Here is a 22,806-nt window from a genome sequence, read left to right as displayed (position 1 = left end):
TCCATTTCCTTTTCCTTTCTTCTCTCCCCATGTCAAGAAATAAGGGCCAGTCTCCGCTTTCGTGCACACTTGTGAGGGGCTCCCCTGCCCCAGATGCAACTTGTCTCCTTGAGTGGCAGTCACAACCCCTGGCAGACCTGCATGTGTGGGTGGCTGACGCAGATGGGGGCACCCCGTAGTCCCCTTGCACTAAGCCTGAAGCTCGAGGTAGGAAGAGGCTTTGTGCATCAGGTTGTGCTCGGCTGTGAGAGTCGCCAGTGCGCTCACCCAGCCCAGCCTGATCTCAGCAATAAAAGGAGCTTCCTTCACTTGCATATCTGTAGGCCAAACGAGGTTCTGCTTTAAGAGTCCACGGGACTTTGCAGCCTGGTTCTCCTCAGGGACCTCATGTGTTGCCTGTCTGCATTGTCTGTCTGTGTGGCTTCCATGGCTGCCACTGCGGTCTGAGGTTCTGCACGCTGGGCTTTGCACTCCCTGTTCATGGGCAGCAGTCTAGGAGTGGAGAGAGCGTGCATTCCAAGTCAGAGACCTCAGGTTGGCTCTGGGGTGTCCGTGGACTTGTGTGCCCACCTCCCTCTGGTGCACCCACTTTTTCTAAGATAGATGGGCTGTGTGGAGGGGTGCAGACTCACCCAATAGATCTGGCCACACAGAAGGGAGAGGAAGAGGGGATCGTGAGCTGAGGTGGCTGCCGGCTGGGAGCCCCGCACAAGTTTGGTACGGTGTCAGGTAGTACAGCTTCGTTGAGGCTGGTGCCAGGCTAAAGGACATGCCTACTCGGGAGCCACCAGCACAGGGCTTCCGGGACTTTTGTGCTGGCAGACTCGTAACGGCACAGAGAGGAGTAGGTTTGCAATGTAGGTGAAGTCTGCCTGCTGTCGGGAAGCTCTGCTGACTTTTCTGCTTCTAAAAGCAATTTACAATTTTCTTCTGTAAGGCAGTGTTTATGGTTCGATGTGAGTCTGCTTTGCAGCTCTGCTGTGAGCACACGCGTGCTCCGGAAGACCTGCTGTCGGTTGCAGGTTCACAGGCTGGCCTCCATCACTCTGGCGGGTCCTCAGGCTTTGGGGCCTCATGGAGCCCCAAGTTCTGGCCCAGTCACAGGTGTCTTCACAGGAAGGGCTCTGGTTGTGTGGTTGGTAGGCTGGGACCTGGTGGGATGAGAAGAGGGCAGTGTCAGGCTGGCGGGGGACAATTGGGGTCAGGACTGTTTGCTTTTCTTCCTCCCTCTTGGCAGAGCAAGGGTGCAAGCTGGGCGCAGCTGCAGGATGTGCCTCGTGGCCTGGCCGGCTCTGCGCAGGGTCAGTGGCTGGGAAATACTGCCCAGGATGTTCCCGAGCAGGCTGTTCTGAACGCTTCCCGCCCTGTGTCAGACCTGCTCCGGGCTGTCCAGCCACTCGCAGGCTGGATTGCGACGGTGGCAGGATTTTGTGTGGACTTTTCTTGTCACGTTGGAGATGGCAGGGCTCAGACCCCGCCAGACACATGCTGTTTTTAGGGTGACCGGTCAGGACTGCGGTTCTGCTCAAGAATAGGAAAGCTGCAATTAAGTTAGAACAAGGCCCAGGGCAGATTTGGAAGGGAAAGAACCAAGGTGTCTGCTCCCCGACAGGAGGTATTTTTGGTGCCAACTCCAGTAAATTTAGTTTGTTTTCTATCTGAATAGTTAGGTAGAGAATCATCCAAATACAGAGGTCCAAATTGGTCTAATTTTAGGATCTTGTGTTACAGTAATTTAATATGTTAGAGTGCTCCGAAAGCCTAGTAGAGATTGTCTTAAAGTTGTAGAAATTAGCACTAGAATTAGGATCCTTGTAAGAATGGAATCACTTGTGCCACTTACTTGGTTTAAACTTTACAAAGTCAGCGAAAGTAATACTGGTTAACATTTATGTATTTATTGGAAATTTCAGATACACTTTATTTCTACATATGGTCATGCCTACTGTGTAGGTATTACTTATATTTCTGGGAATGTTTATGTTTGGCATAAAAGAGTTGTGTTTTCCTTTCCTGCAGAAAACATTGCCACATAGTTTAGCAACTTAGGAGACAGGTTTATGCTTTGTCACTGTTTATGTGGGCCAGGGGTTTGTGCCTGGCTTCGTTGGCGGGTCTTACCAGGCTGTCAGGAAGGTGTGCAGCCATCCAAGCTTCCAGCCTTGTCCAAGCTTAGGGGAAGTTGTTGGCAGAGGTGAGAGCTGGAGGACAGAGTCTGTGTGCTACTCCTGCTCTCCAGCAGTTCTCTAAGATTCCCCCCCCCTTTTTTTTTTCCATTTTCAAATTTCCTTGAAAAAGTCCTTTTCAAAAAAAAAAAAATAGCAATTTGAACAAAATTTCATATAGTACAGGGATATGTGGCCTGAAAATGTGGCTTTTACCTATTCGGTACCCCAGCCCTAATCCCAAAGCAGTGCCCAGTAGAGCAGTGTGTAAACTTTCCGAGCGTGTTCAGCATTGTTTAGGCCATGTGCGATTCCCCCAGGATGTGCAGGGGGGTCCAAGGTCCCAGGAGGGGACCACCTGGGACTGTGGTGTGGGAACCCTCTGCCCATGGCAGGAGCTGGCTGGCTGCTGCTCAGGAAGGTGAAGGTGGAGGCGAATGTGGAGAACTGGCACCACGTGCTCTCGGGTGCGGGAGGTGTTCGACATGGAGACATGGCCTCGGCAGCCAGATAAAGCCGGTGCAAGACAGTGGATTGTGCGGCCCAAGAGGATTGTTGTGTCTCCCTCCAAGCTCCGCCTAGCTCTTGGACACTTGTATATTAAAAGAGTTTTTTTGGGGGGTGGTAACAGTTTATCAGTTGCACCCCACACAAGCTTTCCTAAAACCATTGGTGATCGAAGAATTGCTGCTGTTTTGAATTTTCAAAGTTGATAAACATTTTTCTATTATTTACTAACCTGAGTTATGGTATCATGCAGGTCCTGTAGAGGACTGGAAATATTTGTGCATTTATAGTATATTAATTTAGATAATCTGGATAAGCCACACGTGGAATTCAGTTGGGTCTGCAGCATTCTCCTCATCGTGGAAGTGTGGTGGGTACCAGCGTGTTGAGTTCCTGTCTGTGAGCCCTGGTAGAAGCCCCTAAGCTGCTTGGAAACTGATTTTTTGTTGGCAGGAAGGGTAACCGTGAGCATTGTGTCTTTACTGGTACCAGGTGCTGTTTGAGGGCTGTTCAGGTTTTGGTTCATTTATTTCTTAGGGAGTCCTGTGTGGGTCAGGCTTTTGAATGAGCTTCATTTTGCACCTGCTGAAAGTGAGGTTCAGAAAGGCTAAATGCCTTGTCTGGGGTCCCACAGTGAGTAGGAGATGGGGCTGGGCTTTGTACCCCGAAAATCTGGCTCCACAGTTCACGTTTTTAATGATAGCCCCACCGATTAGTTCTCTGTGAGCATTAAATGTACCACTAATAGGAGAACCTTTTCAGTTTGCAAAATCCCTGTGTATGATATTGAAGAATATGTGGGTTTTGCAACAAGGAAGTCTTAAAATGACCTGGACAAGTAATGGAGGTGATGGTAGGAATTCCAGCCATGTATTAAATTAGCCCGCAGCAGAGCAGCAAAGGAACCAGGGAGACGGGGACCAGGTGCTTCTGGGTCTCAAGTCTGAAGTCCTGAGGCTTGCGAGTTAAAGGAAAGTGACGGCAACAAGAGGGTGTTTGCTTCCTCCGGAAGGTGGGAGAGGTCCTGGGAGCACAGTACTTGCCTGATGGCCATGTAGAGCAGGTGACTGACAGCTTAGAAGCATGAGGTAGAGGACAAAGAGGAAGCCATCAGCCCAGGGACCCGGGGCCACTTTCGTGGTCCCCTCTGCACATACACAGACATCTGCAGTATTTCTGCTGTCTGCAGTGCTGGTGAATTGTAGTGGTCCCAATTCCTGAAGAAACTGTTCCCCATCAGTTCTGCTTGGGATGGCAGGACAGTGAGCTAGGACATGGGCATCTTGAGAAAGGCCTGGGCTCTCAGCGGGAGTTAGAGCTGGAGTCTTGGTCACTCACAAACACTGTGACAAATGCAAATAATTGCAGTTTCCTTAGCCATAAAGTAGGTGTTGTGGTCCTTGGCGAGCTGCGGTGGGGATCTTAGTCTTGTCTGAACACGGTAGGAGGGGAGCACATTGTAGGTGCCAGGCTGCAAGCACTTGCACACCCACAGCGGCTCCTCTTCAAGGTTTTACACATCGAGGTTTTCTTTGGTGTGATTTGTCCTAGACCATTCTCCTGTTTCTCTAGCAGAATTCCTGAGACTGTGTTTTATGAAGAGAGTAGAGATTGATTTGGCCTGTGGATCTGGTGGGTCCCAGCAGCGTGGCCCTGGCATCCTGGGGTGGGGGCATTTCCTGTCTGCATCCCAGGAGGACAGAGCAGGGGGGGAGGGGCGGCACATGCAGGCCGCTGCAGGCCAGCGGGATCTTCATAGCAACCCTCTTCCAGGGAAGTAACCTGACTCCTGTGAGCACAACATTATCCCTGCCAAGGGGGGCACCTTCAGAGCTTTGTTAAAAGGTCTCATCCCCTCACACAGCCGCACCTGGGACCAGGCTTCCAGGTCACTGGCCTCTGGGCACCACTCAACCGATGCCAAACCATGGCAGAAGCCTGTCTCTTTCCCTGCTTGTCTGCCCTGCTCGATCCCGCCCACTCTCCTGTTCTCTTTGGCATTCATTGTACAGATTTCATCTTTGTCATGTCACCTAACCACATCCTGTCATTTTTCAGGGCTTGCAGCAAGTGGTATGCCTGTAACACAGGACCACTCTGTACTTTAGCGAAGAGCTTTTCCAGGTCTGGAGACAGTATGCCTTTGGAAAATGCTTGTCTCATTGCAGTTTATTTCTGAGGCCATGTGACAGTATTATATTATCCCATTCTAAAAAGGAAGGTTGCTGGAGTGATATTTTTAGCCGGTATTTCAGCGTGGCATGGAACTCATATATAGTTCTTTAATTTATAGTCTGAGATGACTGGCAGCCCAGGAATGAAGATGATGGTATGATGGCAGTGTGGGCGTGTCTCAGGCTAGACCGAGGGCGCCTGTTGGTGATGGTCTCTCCCTCAGAACAACTTCTGGCTCTCTGTGAGCCAGAGATTTAAGGCATAGGCAAGGTCAGTAGATGAACAGGGCGAGGTTCTTTCTGCAAACTGAGAAGAGTTGAAACCAAAGTCTCAGCAGAAGCAGGATGCTGGTGGCAGTGGTGTTGGAGAGGCTGAGATGACCCCAGGCAGGAAGGCCATGCTGGGAGACTTTGAAATCCACTGGCTGTGGAGCGGACAGGACAGCAGTGTGAGAAGCAGGCCCAGGGGACAGGACATGCTGATGTCAGCGCTGACCTCCTAATCACCCAAGGAGTTGGCCTGAAAAGAGCTGAGATTGGTATCGGATGCTGAGCCGCACTCCCTGTGTGTGCTTTGAAGACTGGGGGAACCCCTGTACAGTTTCATTTTATTTTTTATTTATTTATTTATCTACGCATGTTCATTTTATTTTGTTTTTACACTTTATGGGGCGAGGAATGGAATTCATTGTATATTTGATAATAATATTTTCAATTAAAAATTATGAGCAGGGCGCTTCTCCCCAAGCCCTGGGCGCTGACCCCGCACACCAAGGCTCTGTCATCACCTCCGAGTTGTATGCAGGACTACACAGGGCAGCGCACACCCGTAGCTAGGTCCAGCCATGCCTGTGTCCTGCACCTGGGGCTGAGCTGGCAGGTACAGGGCAGGCACTTTTTTTTTTTTTTTTTGCGGAACCAGGGATTGAACTCAGGCCCTTGCACTTGCCACGGAAGCACTTATTCCACTGAGCCATCTCTCCGGTCCCGAGGGCAGGCACTTGAGCAGTGTTTCTGAGGAGCCTTTAGAGTGACCAGCACCACCTGGCTTTCCACGCCCAGCCACCCTGCTAAAGCACAGATGTAGGTGCAGTAACATTTCCAGGAGTTTGTCAGAACTTCTGAGCCGTGAATCCAGCAGTGCCCAACTGCAGGTGGGTTAGGGCTTCACCCAGGGTGCATGGGGGAAATCTCAGAAGGTGCCGCCGGCCCGGGCTAGGACTGGCTCTGGGGGTTCCCGGAACGTGGCAGAAATTCCTACTCAGCGGGCGGGGTGGGGGAGGTGCTTTGGGATGGTGGGGGGCGTCCCAAGGGGGTGGAAGAGGGTCTCACCCATGCTGCGCCTGGGCTGGGAACAGTAGGTCCCCCGGCGCAGGGTAGCCGGAAGCTCTCGCACACACTCGCCGGGCCTGGGCCAGGACTGGGTCTACAGTTTCATTTTAAAAGTTATAAGTACTGATAGATCCCTGAGTCTGTCACTGATCTTACTTCTATCATTTTCACCTAGGCCGTTTTGTACAGTTTTGAACTATGTAAAACAGAAGCAAAGCATTTGGTAGACTGTGTTATGTCATAACATGAAACGGAAGACAAAGTCCCTTTTCAGGGAAATTGGCTAAGTCTTGACAGATGACAAATTGGAAACATAAAGCACATGATATCTTTATGTCTTGTGATCCAGTTCCCAGGATCCAAGACCCAGGAAGAGACCCAGTCTTCTTCGTGCTGATAATAACTCCTTGTCATTTCTGAAGATTCCCACCCGCTGGTCTCCCATAGTCGTGTTCTCTGTGTGCTGGAAGTTTATTATGAGTTTCCTTCAGACATCCCTGCTGTGCTCACGTCTTAACTCCTCGGGACCTAGGCACGATGACCATTTGTAAGAGTGTGACTTGGCCATTGCGAGGCTCGTCAGTGTAGCTGGGGCGTCAGCAGAGTTCATCTAGGTGGCTGAGTCCAGCGTGGCGTTTTACAGCGGCCAGTAAATACGGGGCCACGCTGACATGTGTAATCCCAACAGGCTGTATTTATGGAGTGCGTGGTGGTGTGTTGTGCGCCTTGGTGTGCAGTCTCATATAATCCTCTAAACAGAGGAGAGAGGGTGGAGCCTGCTTCTAAAGCCTCCCTTTCCCTGACACGGCTGGTGAGCCTTCCTGTCTCTGACCATCATGGCTTGCTCTCAGAACTCCCTTCTTCAGAGGGAGTGCGTTCCATTGTGTGTCTCTGCCCCACTGCATTTACCCGTTCACCTTGCCCTGAACACTGGGGTCGCCCTCCCCAGCTGGCTATTCTGAATCACGCTGTTCTGTGTGTGGGTATGGACATCGGAGTCCCCAGCCGTTCATGCCTTCAAGATACCGATGGAGACAAAGGAGGGGGTGTTTCAACCGTGACCTAAAACCTCAACTCCCATCTGCTGTCTTCGGGGGACATTGCTTTATCAGAGTCCTGTCCGTCCTTTAGACCCACCAGGTGCCTTGCCCATCCGGCAGTTTCACCTGGCTGCAGAGCACTCAGGCAGGCAGCAAGCGAGAAGGCTCAGGACTCGCGCAGCCAGGGGTCACCTGCAGCCTCTTTCACCTGCTTTGGTCTCTGGAGGGACTTGGTTCCTCATCTGTATTATGAGCTTCTCCAGGGCAAAGGTACGCGGGAGCTGGCTCCTTCCATGATAGAATGTTTTACTTGAAACTGGTCCTCACTTAGCAAATCGATTGCTTGCGTGTTAAATGGTTGTAGCCTACACTCGGAGTGGGATTGATCAGTTTGATTGTGTAGCCCTGTGGTGGGTTATTTTCATTTGAGTCCTGGATTGAAACTGTTAATTACTTCAGAGGGCCAGTGGGATTTGGAGGACTCCCACACCTTCTTTACTATTTTTTGGAAGTCACTTTAGATTAAATAATTAGAATTAAGTAAGATATTTAAGGAAATGTTGCCTGCTGTGTTGCTAATTTCCTGATTATTTCTTGGAGGTTAAGGGTTGATGGTGATCAAAGCTTTTCTGTGAGATGACAATTGTTCTGTGCCGTGAGAAGGTGCTTTTCTCCCAGCTTTTGCTCATTCTTGATGGCACACGGATCTTGTCATCTCTGGGGTGGCCCAGTGTCAGGCTGTTGCCCATCAGAGTAGCACTTCCGGTACAGAGGCTGAGGATGTCTTGTCAGGCATCCTGTAAAGAGCCGTTCATTTTGGCTACTCTTTTTCAGAGCTTCCCAGGCCTAGCAGATACCTGGAGTAAGTAAGGAAAAGAGAATGGATTTTTGGCTCCTAGTCTTAATACACAGGGTGGGCATGTCCCTCTGTGTGTGCTCTTGTTATGGTCATTAAGTTAGAAAATGCATCACTGTGCTCTACAGGGCAAGCAAGGAGGTGCTGACCTGGATATTAGTTGCCCACACTTTAATAGGTGTGGGGAGGAGTTTTTAAGGAACTTCAGAGATATGTAAACAAATGATTAAATTCGTTCTGAGGAAAGTAAACAAGAGGAGTAGGTAGACAGATAGGATGCCCCTGGTGCTCCAGCAAAACAGAAGCTTGATTTTGATCTTTCAAAAATGTATCAAAATAGTCATCTGGTGAGAACTGGTCATTGTAGGAGTTCATAGTGTGTGTTTTATTGTTATGATTTATTTTTAATTTCATATGGAGAATTGAAATGTCAGCTTTTCAGCTGTACGACTTCCAGAGGTCTTAGTATTAGCTGGGGAGAACTATAGCACAGATGATGTGAACTTATTCTGATTTTGCTGTTGTCTTGGTTACTTTTCTCTTGTTTACTTTTGGTTACTGTTCTCTTGGTTACTTTTCTCTTGTTTCTGAGACAAAATGCCTAACACCCAGAATTAAGGAAGGAAAGGTCTCTTCAGCTCGCAGTTTGTGGAGGGTCCTGTCCGTGGTCGGCTGGCTCCAAGGCAGGGTGGCACAGGGCAGAGCGTGGCAGTTCATGGTAGCAGAAAACAGTCAAAGCAATAAGAGTGAAAAGGGAGGAGCTTGAGAGAACATCCTCTTTCCCTCCCTCACATTGCGTGCAGATTACCCAGCCCAGGTGGGGTAGCGCTCACACCCATAATCCCAGCATTGGACCATAAATCAGTCCCAAACTCTAGAAGCTGCCCCATGACTGCGTGAGGCTTTGGGGGACATCTGGACACGACAGCTGGGTATGTATAGTACAAAAGTTTGGAGTATCTGGTGTTGTGGACGAATATTCTAGGTTATTGAGACTCAGAAGATGCTAAAGCTGGGCTTTACTGTGTATCTTTTTGTTTAGACACCTTCCTCCAATGAACTAGATGGTCTTGTTAGTCTTCATTTTTCATTTGGCCTTAGTATTCGCTGGCATTCAGTACATTGGTTATTATGTAGTTGTCTTAGTATTCGCTGGCATTCAGTACATTGATTATTATGTAGTTGTCTTGGTCAGTTTCCTTGTCCCTGAAACGTGATACCTGATGCTCACAGCTTAACGAAGAAGAGCTTTATTTGGGTCATATTTCAGTCCGTGGTCAGCTGGCTCTGAGGCAGGACAGCATGGTAGAAGGGCCTGGTGAAAGAGAGCTGCTCAGGGCATGGAGGACAGGAAGCAGAGATGGCAGGTGGAGCAAGGAGAGGGAAGTATAACCTGCCAGGCCACGCCTGTGATGGGCCGTCCCTCCAGGTAGCCAGCTGTAAGCCCCTCCATCTGATCACCTTCTCTACGCCCCACCCACTGTCAGGGCATGAGACTTTGAAAGGGACGTGTAGACGTGAACTGTCACAGTTGCGTGCTGACTCAGCGCTCTCTCCAGAGCTCTCAGAGCTGGCAGAGCCAGCGATCCAGCTTTTGGGTCCTACTGTAAACATTTTTGTAGTTTGAGAATTACCCTCAGCACCTCTTCACTTGACACCCCCCCCCCCCCCCCCCCCCCCCCCCCCCCCCGTGTATCAGGGACTGTAGTTCTTCTCTCTTAGTAGAAGAGCGCTCAGCCCGGCTCATCAGCGGCGTACAAGCTTGTGAGACCTTAGTTTTTTCAAGAAGGTTTATTTTCGTTGATACCTCAAAGGCTAAGGGAAGTACTCATCCAGCTCTGGTTTTACAATTTCAAGTTTTATTCCATTACTGGCTCATGGAAACTATTTTGTGGGGTGTGACCAGTAGGTGTTGTTGTTTAATACGTAATGAAGCCCGGCAAGGTGGCACAGACATATAATACCAGCATTCAGTCAGGGACAAGAGGATCGCCAAGAGTTTGAGGCCAGCCTGGGCTACACAGTGAGTCCAAGGCATGCATGAAATACATAGTGAGACTCTGTCTCACAAAAGCAAACAAACCAACCAAAATAATAATAATAATAACAACAACAGCAACAACAGTGAATAGAATTAAGCAAGAAAATCTCAGGGCATCACATATATTAAAGTTGTTTTGAGTGAAGTTTTAATTTTATATAGAAAGTGTGCTTATATAAAAAGTACATATTACATAAGGGTCGTGATGAAAATTCATTTTTTAATCATTTATTTATTTACTTATTTGGTACAGGATCTCACTACGCAGCTCAGACTCATAGTGATCCTCCTGCCTCAGCCTCCCCAGCCCTGAGATTGCAGGCATGCACCACCACACACAGCTTCAGGTCCAGCATGGCATTTGGTACTAGGGATTAAACCCGGGTCCTTGTACTTGCTGGGCAGATACTTAGACCACTGAGCTATCTCCACAGCCCTGAAAATTTATTTCTTACAGGGAAGTCATGAAGACACCCGGCTGTAGGGTGGCCCTTTCTTTCTCTCCCAGTTTCCAGCCATGGCTGTTTTCTTTCTGCGGTGTGGTGACATCTTGTATGTCACCTTTATTAGAAATGTGACTAAAATGAAAACACCTAGGGGCCGGGGAGGATGGCTCAGTAGAATAAGTGCTTCCCTGGCAAGTGTAAGGGCCTGAGTTCAATCCCCAGTTCCACAAAAAACAAACAAACAAACAAAAACAAACAAAACCCCTGAGGCTGGGAAGGGTTTTCTTTTCAGAATGTTTTCAGAGTTAACTGCAGAGGGCTGTTGTCAGGGGAAGGTGACGTAGAAGGCAGGTTCACAGGGGCACAGCGTGGCTGTTGCATTTGGGAGAAAAGCTGGCCCTGAGCCCTGCAGGTGCAGATTCCTAGGTTCCTCTGAAGGCTGTGGTGGCTTACAGGGGCCCATGTGCAGCACCGAGAGGTTGTACTTCAGGCGGAAGATGGGGAGTGTTTTGGAAGGGGAACGTTTGTGCATGTGTGTTTTAATCTGTCCTTGAGAAGCAGATGCAGACAGGGAGCTGGGTGTGACTGTTACAGAAAAGCCAAGCTTTCCTTCCCACCTTCCTTCCTCTTCTCTTTCTTGCTCTCTCCTCCTTCTCCTCCTTTTGGACGCTCGAGGCTGGCCCACAGGACAGCAGGGTGGCGCTGCGGCAGTGGGCCAGGACGTGACGGGATGGCTACTTCATGGTGAGCATGGTTATTGTCTGTTGCGTGATACAATAAGAAAACACCAACTTTAAATAGTGTTCTGCTGTTCTTTAAAACAGTGTTACCATTCCTAAGTCGAGTTGTCGCCTGGTGTAAGAAGGCACTGTGTGGTCACTGTCATTGTGGTCCCTGGAGAGGCTCTGTCTGAGGATGCAGCTACCTGAAGGTTGAATGAGTGCTTGCCTAAGATTGGAGTGGAATTCACACCCCACCCGGGCCATTAGCTACTATCGGGAATCTTCTTCAGTGTCCCAGAAGAAGGAGAATTGTGGCTATGAATTTTTTTTAATGTATTTGATACAGGGTCTACTGGGTCTATAGGGTCTCACTGCCTAGATTGGACTTGTAGTGATCTTCCTGTTTTCAGCCAACCAAGCGCTGGGATTACAGGCGGGTGCCACCACACCCACTCGCTGTCTCAGTGTGCCCCAGGGCTGGGCTGGAACAGCACACTGGGGATGGCAACCATTCCCTGTGTCTGCCTAAGCAGGCCTGTTGGTCTGCTGAGCTATCTGGCCTGCCCGTGGCTGTGACTATTTGAATTATTGTCCTGCTACACATAGTTAAGTCTCTGGCTAATGCATGCAGGACCTTCAAGGAGGCAACCTGTGAACGGGAACGCCAGGTTCCTTGTAGAGGACAAAGCATTAGGAGGTCAGGGCTTGAGCGTGCTCATCTGAGCTCATGCGTGGAGTGCAGTGGAGAGCTAGCCGGGTTCTTCTGACGTTGTTGAGCCATGCGGGTGTATCTGTTACTGCTGCTATGTAACAAGCCACTTGGAGAGATTCATAGTATAGAACAGCAGTAAGATACGGTATGTGTGTCTTACTGTTCTCCAGGGATGCAACTCAGGCTGAGTTCAGCTGTGCCTGTGTTCTGCCCGTCTCACCTGGGATCCCTCTGGCGGCTGTAGACAGCTGATGGTGGAGCCTCACTCGTATCGCTTAACCAGCAGTCCTGGGCTCTGCGCCTGACAGCTCAGCGTGAGCTTAAGCTCTCAGTTGGTCGCTTCTGGCTGGTCATTAAAGAAGTGTGGGGAGCGCAGGTTGTTCAGCTTCTGCTGGGCTCTCGGGTGATGATGTCCCTGTGGTCACATCAAGTCGCAGGGCCAAGGCCAGACTCAAGAGATGGGAAACACACTCTGCCGCAGATAGGAGGGACGCGGTCTTGTCTCAGAGGCTGTGGGTGTGTGGGCAGGAATGGGAGGAATTTTTATGGCGCTCTTTGGGTGAGGCTATCACAGTAGGTGAGGGGATTCGTGTTGTAGTGGGTGTTACAGTGTAACACAGAGACAACTGTGTGAGAGCCAGGGCTCGGACCTCCTTCCCCGATATGCGAATGAGTCATTGCGCTGACAGATATTTACTGGGCACCAGCAGGCCAGGTCTTGTTCTTGGTAGGGATGGAGCGTGAGGAAAGAGAAAGACAATAATAATAATAAAAGCAAACTTGCCCCTTGCTAGCCTAGTGGCTTTTGGTTCTGAATCTGAGGCAGCAAGTTTGCTCTTTATGCAAGAATGCAGCAGAGGCAGATTTTTATCAAGAACTCAGCCATTGTGAAGTCTGGCTTTAGAAAGCAACTTAGTAATTGGTTTCTCTGCTAATAGCAAATCTGTGGTTTTTTTTTTTTAAGTGACATATTAAAGAAATTAATTGAAAAAGGAGTCAAGTACAATGTTTTTTCTTTTCCTTTTTTTTTTTTTTAATTAAAGGCTTTTCTCTTACTCAGTAGACTTTGAAGTAATAAACGGTGACTACGTGGTTGTACCTGGGAGTGTGACGCTTCACATGCACTGGTTGGAAGCCTTCACATGATGGTTGAGTCGCAGGCATCTCCTGCCCAGGTGGCTCGGAGCGTGAGGCCCCTTGGGAACTTGTCTGAGAAAGTTGTATCGAAGTGGGATCGATTATAGAAGTTGGATGCATTCTTTGTCAGGCAAGGTGAAGTGGTTCCTAATGGCAGAATTTCAGAAATAAATGCAAAACATAGAGTTTTCTTTTATAGCAGCATCTTGTCCACTTTTGATCAGGTTGTATTCTTAGGAGGATGAAGGCCCACGAAAAATCTACCTGTTTCCTTTTCTGGGTTAGGGGAAGATCTTTTTAATTAAAATCATTGTGACAGTCGTTAGAATAATCCAGCAGAGCTGGGAATGGGGACACATACTTGTAATCCCAGAAGTTGCGAGGCTGAGACAGGAGGATCCTTGTGAGTTTGAGACCAGCCTGGGCTACAAAGTGAGCTCAAGGCCAGCCTGAACTGCATAGGGAGACCCTGCTCAAAAAGACACACACACACACACACACACACACACACACACACACACACAATCCAGCAGAGAGTTCATGATGTTTCCTCATTTTTATTTTGTTTAATTTTCATCTCTGAGTCCTCCCAGTATGGTGGCAGTACTGGAAAACATATTGCTATAAAAAGCGACCTTTTGTTGAGTGTCCTTGGAAGGCAAAGAAATAGGTGTCGGCCCCTCGCGCCCTTATTTCACTCTTTCCTCCAGGAACCTTTTCCTCTCTAGGATGCTATCACACGTGCACCCTTTGGCATCTTTGGTTCCCCCTTCTGTCTTTATGATGTTGAAACAAAGGAAAAACCTCCAGTGACTCCTCCAGGTGGAGTCACTTAGAGCGAGGTGACTTTTCCTGGTGGCGCTGTGCTAGGAGTTACACAGAATGAGCTAACCCAGCGCCACTTGTGCTGCTCGGCATTTGGGGCTGGGCTGAGTTCTGGGTCGCAGTGTGGGAAGGTTGGCTAGTGTGTGTTATCAGGCAGCGCTGATCCTCCCATAAAATTTCAATTTTACATCGGATTGAAAATCAACTAGTGTGTTCTCCATCTGAAAGTGCATTTCAGTGCTACACTTAGGTTCTCATGTCATAGCACGTGAGGTGTAAAATAGAATTATGCTGAATCTCCCAAGGTGACTGTGACACTGTGGTGTGTGTGCCCTGAGGCCACCGTGGAGGCCCGTGAGCTGTCACTTGGCAGCTCCATTGCACTAGGGCTTAGGTCTGGCCGAGGGTTGCCAGAGGGGACAGAAACCAAAGGGGTCTTGCTTCGTTACCAGTGGCTGGTGATGAGGTTTTTGGCAAGAATGACAGGGCTATGGAGGGCTTCTATTCAGAGTCCACTTTTTTAAGTGGCACATTTAAGAAATTAATTGAAAAAGGAGTCAAGTACAGTTTTTTTTTTTTTTAACCTCAAGGCTTTTCTTTTATTCCATGAACTTTGAAGTAACAACCAGTGACTGCATGTTCCGTACCTGTGAATGTGGTGAGAGAGGAGATTTATCTTGAATGTTATTTTCACTATGTACATCTGCTTTGCATTCGTGGACAGAGCGAACAGGCATTCCTGGCCACGTGTTCCTGGCCGCCTGTCTGCAGAGGCAGAGTCCCTGAAGAATGCAGCAGCATGCAGGGTGAAGAGGGAGCTAATGCTGGTTTGAAGAGATGGAGGCCCTCCAATGCCAAACTTTCCACGCCGTGTTGTTGTAGCCATGATCTGTTCTTTCTTTTACAGACATACATCGGAAGTGTGGTTATATCAGTAAACCCCTACCGGTCTCTGCCGATTTATTCTCCCGAGAAAGTGGAAGATTACAGGAATAGAAATTTTTATGAACTGAGCCCGCACATGTAAGTACGCAGTTGAGGCACTTTGGTTGCGCTTGTGCCCCCAAGACCCGCAGTTGACAGATGTGCACAGCTGCCTCGGCTGGGTCTGAGGGAAATGCTGGCCTCTTTCTTTCAACAGCTGAAGTAATGGGAGGTTAATAGCTGTGCCTTATTTTAATTTTTGTTAAAGGCGAAATACTTCGGCACGTAAAATATTTTCTGTCAGGAAAAAAAAAGTCCTGTCAGTAGCAGCTGCTGCTAATTAGTTTTGCAAATAAAAAAAGGAATGTGCATTGTTTATTATCGTTACGGAGCCTTGCAGCATTTTCGGAGTCTTTTGGGGCCAAGAAAGATTCCAGGCGTTGGGTTACGTAATGGTGTGGAGGAGCAGAAGCAGTTCCCTTCGGTTTCGATCTTCGAGGCCTTTGTCCGCCAGGTAAGTACTAGAGGCCTCGCCTGTTGCCCGACTGACGTTTTCCTGTCAGGCCCCTTGTGTGGTGAACAGCTCCTTCCCAGAGCTGGTTTTGTGTGTGTGCTGCAGGACAGACCACGAGGATTTTGTTTCTGTTCTGAAAAGAAGACAACCCGGAGGAGGTTTGCTTAGGTTTGGGGAGTCAGGGGCAGAAGTGGATTTCTAGATTCCAGAACTTTAGATTTCCCGAATAAAACATGAGATAAAGAATCGAGGAGAATATCCACCTATCGTCACAGGGCGTACCGTAAACTTTATTTCTCAAGTTACACTGTGTTTATGGACGTGCAAGAAGAATTTGCTCACTGTTTACGTTTCCCTGACTGTTGGACTGAAAGAAGAGGACCGGGGAGGAGGCTGGGCCAGGCCACGCTGTGACTGAGGGCCTCTGTCCCTGATCCCCACCACAGACGCTTCCTGCCTCCTCTTCTGTGAATGTTTGTTTGAGGTTTTTTTTTTTTTTTTTTTTTAACCAGAATCTGAGTTCCCTAGACTGTCCATTGCTTCAGGTGACCACGCTGACTTACAGAGGGGCAGGGACGCTGGCAGGCACAGTCAGGAACCTTTCTGTCGCAGACTGTGCATGCAGACTGGGAAGTGAGGCCAGGCCCGGGCTGGTTCCGCGTGCACACGAGAGGTCGCATGCTCTGCAGGATGATGCTGCGTGTGCCTCTCTGCCTCCGCCGCTGCTGCTTTTTTCCTGTAGTGTTTTCCTCTCACGCTGGGAGACCCTCACGGTGTCCTGACACACGTGTCAGTATGCATACATGGACGTGCATACAGATAGGCATCCATGTGAACGTTGGCGGGGAGATGTCCAGGAAATGTCTCGAGAATGGAAGGATGCCGTGGACGTTAGGGTGTTGGGGTGTGGCATTTGAGAGTGTAGGCTGCCAGCCCGCTAAGACATTTTCGGAGTCTTTTTAGGGAAAGTGGTGGCGTTCAGGAAGAGCTGATTTTGGCCACTGAGAAATCTGCCAGAATCTGGGAGAGTGCTTGTCCCAGCTGACGGTAGGAGGTGCCACCAAGTGTCCTGCAGTGCATACGGCAGCCTCCCGAGGATGCAGAACTATGTGTCCCGTGTCACTAGTGCCAAGGCTGAGAGACCCTAGGGAGAAGGAGGCTGCAGAAGGGTTTCATGCTCCTGTGGTGCGCGGTGAAGCAGGGGTCCGGGCGTCTAGAAGTAGATTCTGTAGGTTATTGAACGGCTTTATTCCTTAAGAAAAAGAACGCTTGAGGGGCGGGTGAAATAGCTCAGTGTACTGAGTCACCTGCTTAGGCAAGCTTAGGCAAAGCCCAGGGACTGCGGTTCATTCCCCAGCGTCACGTGCTGTACCAGCCCCGCCCCCAGGGTGGGCTGAGCCGGCCAGCGTCAGGCCTGCCATCCCAGCTCTGGGGAGGCTGCAAGCAGGAGGAGCACCGTGAGTACAAGCTGCATGGCGAGGCCTGTGACAACCAAATACATTCAAAGGAAAAAGAACGTTTGAAATTGGTTTCGTAAAATTATCGCTGTTGTTAATTCCTTGCAGTGAAATATTGTATGTGCTGCTCAGATATTTACTTGAAACTTGAGGCCTTGAAGCCACAGCCTCTCGTGACCAGCAGGTCCAGGAACACGTGAGGACTGTGGTTCCCTCGGCCTTCTCGCTTAACATTTTTCGCAGGTATTCCCGGTGATTGTTGTGCACGTCGCAGTTGAGAACGTGTGGCCTGAGATCTATGTTCCAGGTGTTTGCCTGTCCTTTCTTAAGTATGTGCTGTAAACCATAATCTTTGATGATGACAATAAACAGTAGTGAAGTGAGTGTTTATTGAGTATTTACCAACTGCAGGCTCTGCTCTCGATGCAAGTGGCGTGGTTCATTCCATTCTCAGAGTAAACCTGTGAAGTAGATGCTGTGAAAAAAGGGGAACAGTCGGAGACCAACTGGGTTATGCAGAGCCACCCGGCCAGTGGGAGTGGACCTGCAGGAATCGGTTGTTCCTCTCACCTGGAAACATGCTCTTCCCTTGTCACAACAGGGCCTTGGGCTGTGTGTATCCACTCCGCTGCCCTGGGGCTACCTGTGCTTTTGCACCCCAAGCTCTCCAAGAGACCCATGATTGTGCCTCAGTTTACCTCCATGTTGGAGATGTGTATGCATCTGGTATATCGCTCTTCTATTCCTTTTGTTTGTGTGTTTTGTTTTTTGGTACTGAGAATTGAACCCACAACCTTGTGCTTGCCAGACAGGCGGGTGCTGTGCCACTGAGCTATATCCCAGGCTCTAGATGTCTCTTCTGGAACACAGATATTCATGCACCAGAGTAACGATTTTTATCCCTTCCCTGGAAGACTCCTGCAGGAGGCTGCATGACACTGCCTCCCCTGTCCACCTGTGCACTGCCAAAGGTGACAGTTACCACCAGCAGCAAGGTGAAATAAAGGCTCAGTGTGCTGAGACCAGCGTATTTCCCGTGGTCCATGGGGCGCTCTGTGGGGTGCAGGTGGCCATTTCCCTAGTGCATGGGTATTCGTCATACCTCCCCCCAGCAGTTTGCTCCCTCCCACTGTGGCATCTCTGCATCTGGGGTGCTTCCCCTTCCTGCCCCAGAGCTCTGGCTGCTGACACAGGATGCCCTTAGACCACCTTCCTGCCGTGCCCGGGTCTGTGGCTCTTGTTGCAGCCCCAATTCCGCTCTTGTTGAGTGTTACCTGAGTGTACATTTTGTCACCTTGAAGGTGACTAAGGCAAAGGTCCATTAAGGCTTATTAAGCAGGACTTGGGTTCCGCCTCTCCCGACAGCTTGTTATTGTCTTTAGCAAGCTGAAGAAGCTGCCAGTCGGAAAAACAAGTAATTTGTTTTCTTCAGTTGGAAGATAATTACTAATGCATAGGTTTTTGTGCAGGATAAATAATCATGCAGATAATATAATTACCTGGCATCTATAAAGTGTCCAGTGTGGGGTGGGGCAGGGCCTTGTGGCAAAGGACAGCTGCTGCTTAACAGTGACAGTTACAGTAAGTGTTACAAGAGGAGACATGGGACACACGGCCGGCATCCTTGCCTGCCCCTGTCCTCCTTAGTGGGGCAACTTCCTGTAATGTATCATTCTGCACAGTTTGCTGTGAGTGTCCATTTCTGACCGTGTCTAGACTGGTTCGCTTCTGTAGGCTGGCCTGGCATTTTCAGGATTTTTGTGATAGAAGATGATGAGGTGACGTTACACTTTTGATACTTTCCCTGCAACCACGTCCAGAATTTGGTTTCAGTTTGAATAGAAAAACTATTAAGGAATTGCCTAAACTATATGCTTGAAAACTTCGTCAGTGTGCCTATCCAAGTTTTATTTACAATCTAGTTTGAACTGCTTTGTTAGTTTGTAAAACACCCAGATTGTTGTTGCCCTCTGATTCCTGGGTGTAGCTCAGTGGTAGATCGATTGCCTAGCATGCCCAAGACCTGATTAAATCTTTGGTACTGCAGAAAATGAAAAAAAAAAAAAAAAAAAAAGATTAGCGAGTGCCCTGAATTTACCTCTGAATTTTAGAGAATTTTTAAAAATTGCTTGTATGTAATAGTGTGACTTTTCAGATACAGTAATAAGAAATGCACATAAATGAAAGAAAAATAGAGTGGTTTCTTACTTCAGTTGCTCCCAACAGCAATTTTCCACTGTCCCTGAAGGACTTCTGCTCCCAAGGGGACCCCCTGTCCAGCTCCTGGCCTGGCCTGGACCCCTCGTGTGGCACTGCACCTCTGAGCCCGGGGTGGCTGGGGGGCATCTTCAGGAGAGTGCGCCTGTATTGGGTGGTCAGGTCTGCATTTTTCTAACTGCATAAGGAATGCATTTCCATTGTGAATTTTAAAAATTCTTCAAAAATAAAATTAAAAGAAATTGGCATATTTCTGACCACTCAGTACCTCAATTCATTGAGAACTGCCTCAAGTTGATGAAGTGGGAGGTAGCAGACAAGGGTGAGAGGGGGCAGTGGTTGAACTGTTCAGTTTTCATGGAGCTGGGGTGGCCCTGGTGCTGCGCTCCCCTGGGGTATCGTTGCGAGGTCCTCTGGCCTTTGTGGGGTGGTTGGCTTTGCTCTGCAGCAGTTGCCACAGCTGTCCTCAGCGTGCGATCTTCCTGTCATTGGATCTCCTTACCCTCCTTCCCAGCAGCCTTGGTGCTGTTTGCCTGAACTCCGCGCTCCTTGGCCTGGCGCTCATGCTGTGTGGAGTCTGCTTTTTCCAGCCACGAACTGTGCTGCTGTTCATGGAGCCAGCTCCTGAGCTCAGCCACTCGTGTCTTCTTTTAGCACCTTGTGCCCGACCCTGTATCCACTGTGGCCGTCCCGCTTGCCCTTTGTGGTCTCACCTGGCTCCATGTGCTCACAGGTGACCTTCCCTGCCTCAGAGTTACCAGAAGTGCCCCTGTGCTTGCACCCACCGCCCTCCTTGGATGCTTAGTTGCATTTCAGGGTCTGAAGAGTGAGAAGCTTTTCTACTCCAGGAACTCTGCCCATCGTGGCGGCTTGCTGCGCTTTGCTTTTGACAGCCCAGTACTATAAAACAAAAGGGACTTGAGATCATTTTTCACTGTGCTGTTTGTATTATGTCTGGCAAGCAATACTTGGTAGGCTATCCAGGCATTTATCCTGAATTCATGCAGTGTAGTGAGAATTTTTTCTTTTTTTATTAAAATAACGCCACTTCTGTGGTGCTGTTCAGCCCTAAGTATTAGTTCAGGTTGTTTGTTTGCACTATCTTAACCTGCTGGAGGGAACTTGCCCCCTGAGGACAGATGCCCTGTGGCACGTGCATCCGCCCTCCTGGCAGTGTCTTTAAATTCTGTTAGCATGCAGCCTTAAACTAGGCTACAACGTGGTCCTGTCATGTTAGCGTTTACGAGTGTTAGTTTAAAGCAGGCAGTCTTTGCATATTTGTAAATGAAGGACTGCACCCTTAAAACTCTGAACACGTGGGAAAGTGACTGAGGCTTTGGGAAGGCTCTGGTTACTTTCACCTAAGCACAGGAAAGTCATAGTGGGAGGACTCCACAGTGAGAATGTCAGCTGTCCAGACGTGAGCCTGCTGCCCCTGGAGCCTTCGGCCTCAGCTTGGCGCCCACCTGATTTTGCAGGATCCCACGCTGTTTCCCAGTATGATGTTGCCAGAGTGCTTGTGTGTTCTGAGTTTTAATCCTGTTGTTACTCCACTACATTCAAGGTGAACCAGATAAATGTTACAAAAAACACTTTCTGATCATATCTCAGAGTGCAGTGGTTGAGTTTACAGAGCCTGCTTAAGGGTGCAGGGTGGAAAGCTTGCGCACTGTTCTTCATAACATAGTTAAAATTCTGTTAATAAGATTGTGCTTATGTTAAGAGCTCTTGTAACAAGATTTTTTTTTTTTTTTTTTTTGAGACAGAATCTCATTATGTAGTTTAGGCTGGCCTTGAACCCACTATATAGCCCAGGCTGGCTTCAAACTTACAGTGACCTCCTGCCTCAGTCTCATGAGAGCTGAGATTGTAAGTGTGCACCAGCATGCCCAGCAGACTGAAAATTCTTGTACAAGTTTCCTGTACAATTGCATGTGAAGTGTTTTCTCACAGATTTGTGCATGTGTGTTGGGATATTGCTATGGCTGTTTATTATTTCTTGCATTTTCCTCTTGAAATAGTTGAGATTTTAATTAATCTTAGTCAGTTGCTGACCTCCCAGAACACCACATGCAGGGGAGTTCTGTGTTCTTCCTTCTGGCATGCTTTTTACTTACTGTTTAGCGAAGTTACTTATTTATTGAGCAAGTATTTATGGAGAGCTTACCATGTGTTTTTTTTTTTTTAAGATTTATTTATTCGGTACAGAGTCTTGCTATGAAGCTCAGATTCTTAGTGATCCTCCTGTTTTAGCCTCCTCAGAACTGGGATTACAGGTGTGCGCCACCACGCCTGGTTTCAGTGGCCAGCACGGCACTGCATGGAATGGCGTGACCTATGGTACTGGGGATCGAACCGGGTCCTCGTCTTGCCAGGCAGGCGCTTAGACCGCTGAGCTATCTCCCCAGCCCACCATGTGCTTTAACAGTGAACAAAATAAGTAAAATTCTCCTCTTTGATAGGGAGGCCATGCTTCATCATAAGTGGTCAGAAACTGAGATTGTTCATTCTGTCTGTTAGGCAGGCAGAAAGGCAGAGGGAGGGAAACTTTTGTGAAAGAACAAAATGATTTGCTGTGGAATTCTTACAGAACACCTTCAGAGCCACATCTGAAGTGACGTAAGGTTGTTGGTGGTGCGGCCTTCGGTGAGGTTGTGGGTCTCCCTGCCTTAGACATCTTGAATTAGCGTCTCACATATAGTGCTGCCATCTTGAAAATGCCTGACATTGCCCTTTTCTGTTTACCTGTGACTGTCACGGGTCAAAATGCGCAGAAGGCAGGCCTCGGGTGGCTGCAGTCTTCAAGGGTGTGGATTAGCCAGCTCCCTCAATTTCAGAGTGCAGCAGCCAGGGAGCCAGGCTGCCCTTCACTAATTGAAAACTTCCGGCCCAGAGTCCATGGTGGGAAAAGTTACTGCCTCCCGTTCTGCTTCTGTAAATGCTGTAGGAGCTGAACTTACACCTCTGACTGTCAAACTTTTATTCCCAGTATTGCTTTACTGGGGTGACTTTCAAAGCAGTTTCTTTTAGAATAAACTCTCTGGCAAAAAGAGATCACAGCAAATTTCTCTTTCAGATTGTGTTGCTTCCTAAAATAAAGAAGTTGGTGTGATGCCAGCCTAATATTTTTATCATGAACATTTTTTAGTTGTGAAGTGTTTCCAGTATATTTAAGAAGTCCTCAAGGTCCTAATTTCTGGACCTCTAATTAGCAGTTCTGTCCTTTCTCACCAATTGTACATCTCAGACTTGAAAAAAATGATCTTGGAAAGACGTTTGTAGAACTCAGCTCATGTCCCTGTGAGTATGTATGATAGAATCTTCCAGTGAAAAGTCTGCATATGAGAAAAACAGGCCATTTCCTGTCAGCCTGTCCCTGGTCCTTGGCAGCCCCTGAGAAATCCTGCAACATCCTGGGACAGATCTTTTCATCAGAGGGGTGCAGGGGGCCCCAGGCAGTGATGCGGTTTAACCCAGGGTGTCGCCCCTGCTGAGAACTGCAGTTGGGATGCACTTGGGGAGCCCCATGTGGAGGTGTGTGAAGGAGGGTTTGTCGCTGAAGTAAGTGTGGCCAGGGTTGGTGCTGGGGCCCTGGGGGTGAGACTGAGTCGAAGGGCACAGGCAACCATGGAGTTGTCCGGTCAGGGGCTGGCAGCTCCAAGTCCTGATGCATCGTGGGAATTCAGCAAAGCCAGGAGCTCTGGGACAGAGCTCAGAACAGCAGGCCTGGGCTCACA

At 48.8% G+C, this 22,806-nt stretch overlaps 1 protein-coding gene across 1 annotated transcript in view; it reads left to right on the top strand.

The window, feature by feature from the left end:
- The window catches only part of Myo1b (myosin IB), a 202,771-nt gene that overhangs the window by 32,921 nt on the left and 147,044 nt on the right, over positions 1 to 22,806 (top strand). The window contains exon 3 of the mRNA XM_023712333.1: positions 14,865 to 14,980. Within this exon, the coding sequence (XP_023568101.1) occupies positions 14,865 to 14,980 (116 nt within the window). The remainder of the gene's footprint in view (positions 1 to 14,864; positions 14,981 to 22,806) is intronic.

This window comes from Octodon degus, unplaced genomic scaffold (assembly GCF_000260255.1).
Source record: "Octodon degus isolate 3935 unplaced genomic scaffold, OctDeg1.0 scaffold00025, whole genome shotgun sequence".
In the NCBI taxonomy this organism is placed as follows: Eukaryota; Metazoa; Chordata; class Mammalia; order Rodentia; family Octodontidae; genus Octodon; species Octodon degus.
The sequence above is the reverse complement of the archived record's forward strand: the minus strand, read 5'-3'. Positions and strand labels throughout refer to the sequence as shown.